We start from the raw sequence: 13,004 nt of genomic DNA on the forward strand, positions 1-13,004 counted from the left end.
GTTCTCCAGCATCATTTCTATCACCAAGTCCAAATTTTCCAACTACTAGTCCCTCCTCTTTGCTCCCTACTTTTGCATTCCAGTCACCAGTAATGAGCACCCTAGGGTACTGCTATTTATAGTTTAAAATCCCCACATGTTCTCCTACTTGTCTGGCAAGCAGGGACCCTCTCAGAGGGATGAATAAGTCTTATTAAGTCTAGGAATATTATACTTTTAAAGACTGCTCATTTTATTGTTGCCTTCTTAGCATATATCTCAGCACTGGATCTTCGAAGTGGATCTGATGGTTCCATTTCTAACCTTTAGAGCAGTATAGAGTTAGTCTGTTCTCTCTACCTGTAAATACCGTGAAAACAAAAAGTAGAGAGAGAAAACCTGTGTACTCATTAAATCTATTTATTCTCCTTTCCCAGATGATGCAGGTTTACCAAGAGGCTAATGACATTTATTCCTGCATTGCATAGGCTCCTTATAAAGCTTGGTTTGGTCTTTGTTTTCACTAAAGAAATCCCTGCTGTCGAGTGGATTACAACTCACACCAACCCTATATAGGATTTGCAACACTGTAAATCTTTTGGGGAGGAGACAGCCTCCTCTTTCTCCTGTGGAGCAGCTGGTGGGTTTGAACTGTCAACATCATGGCTAGAAGCCCTATAAGGGCTCCTTTTTCTAAAGAGGGGCTTTCAAATAAATAAATTTCAAGCCCCACAATACCTGGGTCCCACCCCAACCTCTACTTAAGGCCATTGTTGTTGTTGTTAGGTTCCCTCCAGTCTACTCTGACTCATAGAGACCCTATGCACAACAGAATTAAACAGTGGCCAGCCCTGCACCACCCTCACAATCATTGCGACACTTGAGCCCATTGCTGCTGCACTGTGCCAATTCATCTCATTGGTGGTCTTTCTCTTTTTCTCTTATTCTTCACTTCATCACTTGATGTCCTTCTCCAGAGACTGGTCCCTCCTGATAATATGTCTGAAGTATAAGAGATGAAGTGTCACCATCCTGGCTTCCAAAGAGCATTCTGGTTGTACTTCTTCCAACACAGATATGTTTGTTCTTCTGGCAGTCCATGGTTCTTTTAGTATTCTTTTACAACACCATAACTCAAATACATCAATTATTCTATGGTCTTTCTTTACATTGTCTAACTTTCCCATGCAGATGAGGCTATTGAAAATGTTATAGTCTGGGTCAGACATACCTTAGTCCTCAAAATGGTATCTTTGCTCTTTAATACTTTAAAGAGATCTTGTGCAGCAGATTTGCCTAATGAAATATGTCATTTGGTTTCTTGACTGCTGTTCCCATGACTGCTGATTGTGAAACCAAGCAAAATGACATTGTTGACAAATTTCAATCTTTTCTACATTTATCATGATATCTTTATTGGTCCAATTATAAGGATTTTGGTTTTATTTACCTTGAGTTGCAATCCATAATGAAGGTTGTGGTTTTTTATTTTCATCAATAGATATTTTAAGCCCTCTTCACATACCACAAGCAAAGTTGTATCATCTGCATATCGCAGGTTGTTAATGAGTCTTCCTTCAATCCTGATGCCATGTTATTCTTCATATAACTCAGCTTCATGGATTATTTGCTCAGCATACAGATAGAAAAATTATGGTAAAATACCAGAAGAGGGATGATGGCAGAATAATGAAGTTAGCTGATGACACAGGGAGGTATGCATGGGTTAAAGGGGATAGATGTAGATAGTGAAAAATTCACAACCTTGGAACAACAGTGTTCTGTGTGTAGATACATGGATTGAGATATAAGCTAAATGGTAATTGAGGAAGACTGGGATATATATATTTATATATCCCACAAAATATAATTTTAAAAGAGAAAAAAGAAATATTATTTGATGGTTGCCAGTGGTGGCAGGGGAGGGAGAGTAGTCATTGGCTAGAGAGTTGTTGTTGTTGTTAAGTGCTGTCAATCAGTTTCAACTCATAGCGACCCTACATAGGGTTTCCAAGGATCCCAGGGTGTGTTTGAACCACCAACCCTACAATTCAAACTGACCTTGCAGTCCTGTGCATTATCCTGTAGCAGCACATCAGGAAGGTAATATCCAAGAAGGGGAAGGGCAATATACTAGAAGAGGGAAGTTGGCAGAAGAATTACGAACACAGGTGAAGACACAAGGAGGTATGCAAGGACTAAAGGGGATAGAGGTAAATAATGACATATATATATTGTGTGTGTGTATGTATACACACACACACACACACACACACGTCAGCAATGCCCTCTTTGGAATCTGACTTGAATGTCTGGCATTTCCTAATCAGTGTACTGTTGCTGCCGTTTTAAAATTATCTTCAGTAGAATTTTAATTGTGTGCGGTATTAGTGATATTATTTAATGATTTCCACATTCCATTGAGGCACTTCTCTTTGGGAATGGGCACAAATATAAATCTCTTCCTATTAAGTTAACCAGATATAAATGAGTGAGCCCCTCCAGTGTTTCATCAGTTTGTTGGGACATCTCATTTTGTATTCCATTAATTCCTGGAGCCTTGTTTTTCACTAATGCCTTCAGTGCAGCTTGGACTTCTCCCTTCAGTACCATCAGTTCTTGATCATATCCTACGTCTTGAAGTGGTTGAACACTGACCATATCTTTTTGATACAGTGACTCCTTGTATACCTTCCTTCTAATTTTTATATTTTCTTCATCATTTAATATTTTACTCATAGAATCCTTCATTATTTCATGTTGAGGTTTGAATTTTTACTTCAGTTCTTTCAGCTTGAGAAATGCTGAGCATGTTCTTCCCTTTTGGTTTTGTACCTACAAGTCTTTGCAGATTTCATTATTATATTTGACTTTATCTTCTTAAGCTGCCCTTTAAATTTTTCTGTCCAAATCTTTTAGTTCCTCGTTTCTTCCTGTTGCTGTAACATCTCTATGATGGAGAGCAAGTTTCGGGGTCTCTTCTGGCATCCATTGTTGCCTTTTCTTTATTTCTTGTCTTTTTAATAACCTTTTGCTTTCTTCATGTATGATGTTTTTGATGTCATTTCACAGCTCTTCTGATCTTTGGTCTTTAGTGTCTAATGCATCAAACATTTTGAGATAGTCTCAAAATTCAGGTATGATATGTTCAAGATCACATTTTGGCTCTCATGAAGTTGTTTTCATTTTCTTCATCTTCAACCTAAACTTGCATATAAGCAATTTAATGGTCTGTTCCACAGTCTGCCCCTGACCTTGTAGTTGCCGATGGTATTAAGCTTGTCCATCATTTCTTCCCATAGATGTAGTTAATATTATTCTTCTGTATTCCATCTGGTGAGGTTCATATGTATAGTCTCCATTTATGTTGTTTAGAAAAGGTATTTGCAATGAATAAATCATTGATCTTTCAACATTCTATCATGCAATCTCCAATCACCAAAGCCATATTTTCCAATTACTGATCCTTCCTCTTTGTTTCCAACCTTCACATTCCAATCACCAGTAATCAATACATCTTGAAGATGTGTTTGATCGATTTCACACTGAAAAAGTTGGTAGAATTCTTCCATTTCACCATCACTGGCTTTAGTGGTTGTTGAGTGCATAATAGTGATATTAACTGGTCTTCCTTGTTCTTGTTGTTAAGTGCTGTTGCGTCAGTTCCAACTCACAGCGCTCCTGTAGCGGATTTCCAATGAATGACTGGTAGCTTCAAACAACTGACCTTGTGGTACAAACTGACTTTGCTGTCCAGTGCTTATTCTGCAGCACCACCTTGTAGACGTATGGATGCTGTCCTATTGCAGACAGCATTATACTTCAAGACAGATCTTGAAATGTTCTTTTTAATGATGAATGTGACACCACTCCTCTTGAGTTTGTTGTTCCTGGCGTAGTAAACCATTTAATTGTCAGATTCAAAATGACTAAAATAAATCCGTTTCAGTTTGCTAGTGTTTAGGAAATCCATCTTTATGTGTTCAATTTCATTTTTGACAACATCTAATTTTCCTAGATTCATACTTTGTACATTCCATGTTTTGATTATTCATGGATATTTGCATTTTGAGCACACCTCACACTTTGAGTTGTGCTTCGTCAGCAAATGAAAGTACTGAAAACTTTACTCCATTTGTTTAATCAAATTCTATTTTGAGGAGGTAGCTCTTTCCTTGTCATTTTTTGTATGCCTTTCAGCCTGAGGGGCTCATATTCTAGTGCTATATCTGATAATGTTCTGTTGCTATTTATTTTCATCTTATGGTAGTATATTTGACAATATTTCACTGTTATTTATAAGGTTTTCAGTGGCTAACCATACAGAAGTAGTCTTCCTCTCCTTCTTCCTAGCCTGTCTTATTCTGGAAGTTCCTCTAAAACAAGACCACCATGGGGGTTGATGTTTAAAATACTAGTGGCATAGCTTCCAACATCACAGCAACATACAAGGCACCACAGTAATGATGAGCTCACAGACACTCCAGGCTACACTTGCCCAACTCCCTCAACTGTCTTTCTAGGTCTTCTGCCTGCTGTCTTTGGGATGCACAGGATTTTGACAGTTGCCTCTTAAGCATGTTGCACACAGAGTCATGCACAATCCTACAGATGTGGTCAGAACAAATAAAAAGCAGTGGGCTAATTATAACCCTTGACTGCTGAACTCTGCTTTTGATGAAAATTCAAGTCAGGATTGCATTTATTTTTTTTTTCAGCAGCTCACATTGGGCATTAAATGAAAAGTGCTTGCTAGGACATTTTCACCTGAAGTGGTTTCTACAGGTAAGTGTACCTGTGTCCCAACAATGCCCCCTCTCCTTGGCTTGGCTTCACCATTTTGTCTTGTCAAGATCTCCTTGATTATTAATATTGTCATTCAAGTTTTCAGTCAACTAAAATTAGATAGATTTGTTTGCTGTGACCAATCTGTGAATCTTTTTCCTGAAGGCAACATAATATACACAACATTTGAACTAAATAGGCCACTTCTTATTAATATTGCCAGAAGGTACAACTTTCTTTCAAGAATAACTTCAAAAAGGAAAAAGAAAAGAAAAGGGGGGGTGGGGAAAGAACTACTAGTTTCAGTATTGAAACAGGAGTCTAACATATGTATCAGCCATCTGTTCTGAATTGTTAACTGTTTTGCCTTTAAATAAACACTGTGAGAAAATCTCTGAAGTCAAATACAAAGGTTAACAGATCAATAATTCCAAGGGAAATATTTTTATCTATAAAATCAAAGGTTAATTTAATATTTACAGGGTAAATGTCTAGGTTAAAAAGGGAAAACTTCTAAAGTTTATATTTAAAATAATATTAGTATGTTGTTGTTGTTGTTGTTAAGTGCTGTCGAGTTGATCCCGACCCATAGCAACCCTGTACAGGGTTTCCAAGAAGCAGCTGGTGAGCTTGAACCACCGACCTTGCTGTGCAAACAACTTTACAGTCTGATGCATTAGCCCATGAGAATAGTAAATTCTGGTAAAGAATAACATGGGTATTAACTACATGTAATCCTTCATATAAAATTCATTATGACTGTAATGTAATCATATCTCATTTAATATGTCTTAAGTTGTTGTTGTTAAATGCTGTCGATTTTGTTCTGACTAATAGCAACCCTGTACAGAATTTCCAAGGCTTTAAATCTTTGAGGGAGCAGAAAGCTTCATTTTTCTCCCTCAGAGTGGCTGGTGGGCTCAAACCCTTCCCAGTCTAGTGCTTATTGTATGGAGCCACCATGGTCCCCATGTCTTTAATGGGATTTAGCAATTTTATACAAATGATTCTTCCAGGTCCACTCATGGCAGAGGCAGCAAAACAGGAATAGACCTGAATTTTCTAAATTTGGATGAACTGGAATGATAACTGGAATGAGAGAAATTACTGGTCAGTGTCCTGCTAGATTAGAAAACAAGGGCAGTATAAGTGTTACACAGCAACCACACTGGGTTTTTCACTCAAGAATGGCAGCTGACCATGCAGCTTTGAATGTGTGTTTCTCTGGGCAGTCCTCCAATAATATTCTCATGTATCAGGCTCCTGAAAGTGCTCACTATACATTTTCTAAGTCTTCCATTTCAGGGCTTCAACCCATAATTTTGCTATTCTGTTTATCATTCAGATCAACTAATTTGGGAAAAAAATGGGTTTGTTCTAGCTTCACTTCATCAGTCATGACTGAATCAGTTCAAAATCCTGATATAAACTTTTAGTGAAAAACTTAATAAAATCACTTTATTTATCTGAAATTTATTAAACACTTCTTTTGGCCAATAACTGTGCTACATACTTTATGTACGCTGTTGTTAAGTGCCGTCAAGTCAGTTGCAACTCACAACAACCCTGTGGTGGGTTTCCGAGAAGTGGCTGTTGAGTTTGAACTGCCAAACTTTTTGTTAGCAGCCCAGTGCTTATCCTACAGCACCGCACTAGAACTCTATCTTATATATACTAATGCATAAAAATATTAACCTCATAGCATTATAATCTAACAAAATAAAGGCAATACCGAGTGACAACATCCATATGGTTAATTTTGTTTTTTAAATTAGGTAGTTGAGGTGAAATGTAATTTTTCTTTATAGTTTTATGGCATCAGGTAAATATCAATTACACTAGAAAACTGATAGTAAAAAATCAATGCTGTTGACTTATCTAAGGTTTATCATTACTTTAGTGATGACATTCACATTTCAAGTCACTATGCATATCTTTCCAAGGATCATATCAAGATTTGGAGTGATTCACAAGTTTTGAATAACTAATGAATTGCTGTTAAAGGACTTTACAATTTGGCTAGTGCTTCTTAATATTTCATTAGATCATCCCATGAGTCCCATTTTAGACAAGCCAAGAGGGAAGTGATATAAAACTGATTTTAGATGGAGTGGGGGTGAGCAAACTCATAGAGTATCAAAAGTTATTTTATGATGATCCCCTGTACCTTATTCTCTTTATACCTAGAAATATTTCCACCCTAGAATATTTCATGCATAGTCAAGGCCTAAAGTATCATCTGGAACTGAAAGTATATTTATATCCCAGATATAAAATATCTCCCATGTTTATATTTTCTATTACTTGGTGGACATCTTCACCTGGAAGTCTTGTGGTCATTTCAAAGTCAGTCATACCACAAGCTTATTATCAGCTTCCTGTGTCCCCAGTCTCAAACCTAATCTTCCTTCTATATTCTCCATCTTAGAAGACTGCTGTCACTCACCTACTAATCCAACCCAGAATCCATGGCTCCCCCCCTCTCTTCCTCTGTCATTTCAAGTGCAATAAATCAGAAAAATCTTTGGAGTTTATCTTTTCATTAGCTCAATTATTTCTTGACCTCTAGACTCACTGCTCTTCTTAGCCACCCTCTAGCTCATAACCGTGATGGCATTTCTAAAATGTGATCTACGTGCTTCATTAACAGCTTAAATCGTCCACTTGTGTTCTCCTCACCCTTTTCATTTATCATTGACAACCACAAATGCACCACCTCTCTAGCTGTGCCTAATTTATAGTTTGAGTGTGTCAGGTGTTGGTACCTAACGTTATTATGCCTTGTAAAGTCCTTATTCCCCCAAGCAGTCCATCTAGTTAGCTTTTCCTATCTTCAGAATCCAGTGTACATCCCACTCTGCCTATGCTATATTTCACCTTCCTCAAAGTTACATGTCCAAACTGTTTGTTCTCATAAGACCCTAACACCTCAATTATAGGTTTTGTCATTGTTGCTGTTGTTAAGTGCCACTGAGTCACTTCTGACTCATAGTGACCCTATATAGGGTTTCCTAGGAGTGGCTGGTGAGTTTGAACCACTTATCTTGTGTTTCAAACCGTATGGTCTAGTGCATTACCCTACAGTGCCACACCAGGACTCCAGGTATTGTCATAGTTGGTTTTAACTGATGATTTACTTATTCACTTGCTCTTCTAGACTCAGTTTTCCTGAGGGCTAGGACAGTGTCTCATTCACTTTAGTAGCTTCATTATAAATAAAGGAATTCACTGCTACTGAGTTGAACCCATTGCCTTGGAGTCCATCCGGACTCAGAGTGACCCTGGAGGACAGAGTAGAACTGCCTCATATGGTTTCCAAGGCTGTACTCTTTAGGGAGGAACTCTGGTAGCATAGTGGTTATGAATTGGGCTGCTCATCTCTCAATCAGCTGTTCGAAACTACCAGCAATTCCAGGGGAGAAAGATGAGGCTTTCTGCTCCCATAAAGATTTACCACCTTGGAAACCTGTACAGGGTCGCTATGAGTTGGAACTAATTCCATGGTACATAACCACAACAACAATAACTCTTTAGGGAAGCAGACCACCACATTTTTCTCCAGTGGAGTGGTTTCTAACTACTGAATTTTTAGTTAGCAGTAAATTGATTTAATCTCTGCACAACCAGAGTTCTTTGCTGTTGTTACTCATTCATAAATATTTGAATAAAATATCTTTGCAATTTACATTATATTTAATGACGAGACATATGCAAGATGGATTCTAAGGACAAATGGTGTAGTACTTAAGACTGAATTCCTTCTTTCACTTTGTTGTTGTTGCCACTGAGTCTGTTCTATTCATAGTGCAGAGCAGAATGGCTCCATTGGGTTTTCAAGGCATGTAAGCTTTCAGAAAGGAGTCCTGGTAGTGTGGAGGTTTAAGCATTATGCAGCTACCTGCAAAGTTAATGGTTCAAACCCATCAGCTGCTAATTGGAAGAAAGATGAGGCTGTCTGCTCCCATAAAGATTTAGAGTCTCAGAAACCCTAAGGAGCAGTTCTACTCTGTCCTGTAGTGTCCTATGAGCCAGAATGGACTCGATGGCAGTATGTTTAATTTGATTTGGGCCCTTTCCAAAGCAGACTTCCAGGCCTGTCTCCTGAGCTACCTCTGAGTGAGTTTAAATTGTCACCCTTCTATCTAGTAGTTGAGCATTTAACTACTGGTATTACCTAGGGACTTGTCCTTCACTTACTAGCTGGGAAATCTAAATCTTCATCTTTACATAAATCTAGTAAAGTAGATGTTACAAATTAGGAAACTGAGGTACAGAAGGATGACATGATTTGATGTGTATAAAATGCGTTGAACAATTCCTGATACATAATAAATCTTCAATAAACTAGAGTGACAATTCATTTCAATTGCTGTTAAACCTCAATATAAAATCATGGAGCTGTTTTTAAGTATGAAGTCACTGTTCTTCCAAAATATAAATGACATGTTTTTTGGTTACTGGTGAAATTTGATAAATAGTATCCTGTTGATTTTCTTGGAAATGCAAAAAGCCCATGGACTATGTGAAGACTACGACACCAATAATCAACACAAGGAAACTTCTGTTGACAGTACAAAGGAAATGATGGTGTGTGGTGCATTATGCCACGCGGCCCACATTTGTAAAACTGATGGTGTGAGGGAATCAGTGTCATTCAGTCCAACTGCAAAGACTGCAAAAAGAAATGATGACAGAAAATCAGCCTTTACCTATTACCCAGGATATAATGAGCATCTCCATCCATGAGAAGCAGGATGTTTTCATCCTAAACAGCTGTTTTGCATTATCTGTGCTGGTTTCATTAGGAAGGAGTTTGGTGCCTTCAAATCTGTCAGCTGCATTCATGACTAGCAATCCCAGAAAAATGGTGAAGGAGGCGGCGTGTGCTACAAACTTCATGAATGGACCACGCATTATCTTCCCCATCTGCCACAAGAAAATCAACTTTATTTTGTATACTTTACAAAATGCACACACAGGAATAAACATCTGCATACTCCAATATTCTCTTAAAATAGTTATGTATACTTATATATTAATAATAGAATAATAATAATTTATGCTGTCATAAAATTTCAGTCACATTCCTTACATATCAGTATATGTATCACATATACTGATACATTCATTAACAAGTATATAAATTAACTTTCATATTAGATAATATTTAAGTCCTTAAAACATACAATGTTGATGACAAAATGCATAACAGTATCAGCATTTATTGATATGAAGCGAACTAGTAAACTGGTCATGAAATATTGAGGAAGCAGCTATAAAAGCATGAAACTGCATTTACTTTGCATTGCATAGATTATTGTTGATTATGCTTTCTTCATTGTCATACTTATTCCATTTACATGGGTACAATTCAGCATCAGCTGATGCTGTCTTGGTGTGCTGTAAATGGTGTGAGTAAAAGTCAAGAGTTCTAGGAAAGAACTCTCAACTAGAGGCAGGGCAACACCGGTTCCCATTGTATTGGACCAATGTCCAGGATGACACTGAATTTAAAGTCTAACCTAAAAAGTTTCTGGTCCCCAGAACCTGAATGAATATGAATAAATTACCTATGTCGTATGTAAATCAGACTCTTTATATAAAATATAAGGACACTAGAAGCTATTGTTTCTTTGTAGTGCAGGATTCATGCATTTCAATCCCAATGATTAATTTCAGTTTCAATTCATGCATTTTAGCCCCAGCAGAAACCCAAAAAAGCCAAACTCATTGTCAATGAGTGAATTCTAACTCACAGTGATCCTAGTGACTCGGAGACAGAGTAGAACTGCCCATAGAGTGTCCAAGACTGTAAATCTTTACTGAAGTAAATGCCACAGCTTTTTCCTATGAAGTAGCTGGTAGGTTTCAAGTGTCAACCTTTTGGTTAGTAGCTGAGCATTTAACCACTGCACCACCAGGGAAGGGAGGGTTAGGTGTAGGTCCAGGATGTGTCTCTGAAATGGTAAGCAAAACTCAATACATGTATGCAGTGTTTCTTCTGGGGGAGATTGCCCATAGCTTTAAATAGCTTTTCATATGAGTTTTATTATTGGAAATTTTTATAATAAAAATAGTAATATCACTGACACTTAGCTGGTACTTTTATGTGCCAACTACTGTTCTAAGTGCTTTCCTCATGTTAACTCATGTAATCTTTACAACAATCCAAAGAGGTAGTTGTTACCAAAATATTCATTTTGAAGATGAAGAAACCAACGACAGATGGCTAAGAAATTGTTCAAGATCACATAGTTAATAAGTGTTAGAGCTAGAATTTGAACTCAGGCACTCTTGTTCCACAATTTATTCCTATAATCTCTATGCCGTACTTTTGTTTGTTTTACAAAGCAATTTCATATTTCCATATTAAAGTGTATGTTGTTGTTGTGTTTAAGTGCCATCTAGTCGGTTTTGACTCATAGCAACCCTGTGTAGAGTTTCTGTGGAGCGTCTGGTGAGTTTGAATTGCTAACCTTGCTGTCCAGTGCAATATCCTACAGTGTCACACCAGGACTCTATTAAAGTGCACACATATATAAATTCTTTTTTAAAAAAGGGTTTCATTAATTATAAGAGTGGAATACTATTTGAAAACCTTATCTGGATCCTAGATGCTCTAATGAAAAGAATGCAATCAACGTTCTCTGTTCCTGTTAGCTTTATTAGTCTATATGATTTTCAAAAGTTACAAAAGTTAGACTTTACTGTTGGTATTTAGAATCTCAGAGTAAGGAGAATATGTTGTTGTTGTTGTTAAGTGCCGTCGAGTCGGTTTCAACCCATAGGGGACCTGAACAGGGTTTCCGAGGCTGTAAATCTTTACGGGAGCAGATCGCCTCATCTTTCTCCCGTGGAGCAGCTGGTAGTTTCGAACTGCAGACCTTGCTGTTCGCAGCCTGATTCGTAACCACTACGCTACCAGAGCTCCTTATAGTCTCCTCTAAAGCTAAAGGAATGCAGTGGCTCTGTAGGGTAGCACTGGACTGCAAACCATAGACCAGCAGTTTGAGCCCACCACACGCTCTACAGGAGAACGAAGAGACTTTCTGCTCCCAAAAGATTTAGTTTCGGAAAACCCTATACCTAATCAACATGAGTTGGAACCCATTCAACTATAATGAACAACTCGTACAAGCTAAAAGAGGTTTTTATACGTTTGTAAGCAATAGATCTATCTTTTTGGATGTATTGCAGAGGTAATTCAATGTTACTTTAGAAAAGTCTGCTATGAAAATAGTTTCTAAATAACACACTTGTGTAAGAAATTAATTTCTAAAAAGGATTGTCTCAATACACTGATTAAACAAGTGTCATTTTAAAAATTTTGGTTTGAACAGAACTCTTAATCAAACGAGGGCAAAGTTTAAACAAATGGGAGACAAAGCAAGTTTAATTTTATGGCTTTTTTTCCTATTGTTCTTAGCTATTTTTTTTCCTTATTAAAACAAGCAATTAAAAGATAAACATTAACACATCTTGAATTTCTTTTTCCTTCTTGTTTAATACATATAATTATAATTCCATAATGTTTTATATATTGATTTACATAAGGTTTCTAAGATTTCTAGTGGGTTTGAACCTCCAACCTTGCAGTTAGCAGGACCCCAATCGTGAAAATATGTTGCAAGATTCAATGTCTTCCTCATGGGAAAGCAAGTATTACCACCAATAAGAAAACTAAGGGTGGGATGTTGTTAAGTATCATTGAGCCGGTTGCTGTATAGGGTTTCTGAGGAGCAGCTGATGGGTTTGAACTACTGACCTTGAGGTGAGCAGTCCAGTGCTTGTCCTATAGTGCCATATCAGGACTCCTAGGCAGATATATCACTTAATCCCACCACCACCCTGGTCTGATTTATGGGAGATTCCCACGGACGTGGCATGCAACATCTTTTATCTTACAAGAGATAAAAGAAGAAAGATGAGAAGGACGGACCTACTGTCAATAAGATAAAAGAGCTGGGATTGGAGTGAGACCTTTGGACCTCAAGTACTGTGAAGCTCCTAGATTCAGAGGAAGACGCCATGGAATGTTGGGCCTATAGATGCTTAAAGGAGACACAGACCTTTCTCCAAAGCTGGTGCTCTGAAATCAGATTTAGCCTGCTAAACTGTGAGAGAATGAATTTCTGGTTGATAAAGGCATTCACTTGTGGTATGTCTGTAATACTAGATTTAGCAGAGTAATTAGATAACTAAGACATTCTTTCTCTTTCTCTTTTTTTTTTTTTTTTTTT

The 13,004-nt window shown here is 37.5% G+C and overlaps 1 protein-coding gene across 3 annotated transcripts in view; it reads right to left on the bottom strand.

The window, feature by feature from the left end:
* The window catches only part of TRPC6 (transient receptor potential cation channel, subfamily C, member 6), a 156,057-nt gene that overhangs the window by 29,254 nt on the left and 113,799 nt on the right, over window positions 1–13,004 (bottom strand). For all 3 annotated transcript variants that reach the window (XM_006833757.1, XM_006833759.1, XM_006833758.1), the window contains one exon: window positions 9,474–9,690. In XM_006833757.1, coding sequence (XP_006833820.1) covers window positions 9,474–9,690 — 217 coding nt within the window. The remainder of the gene's footprint in view (window positions 1–9,473; window positions 9,691–13,004) is intronic.

The sequence above is a fragment of the Chrysochloris asiatica genome, unplaced genomic scaffold, assembly GCF_000296735.1.
Source record: "Chrysochloris asiatica unplaced genomic scaffold, ChrAsi1.0 scaffold00008, whole genome shotgun sequence".
Taxonomy (NCBI): Eukaryota; Metazoa; Chordata; class Mammalia; order Afrosoricida; family Chrysochloridae; genus Chrysochloris; species Chrysochloris asiatica.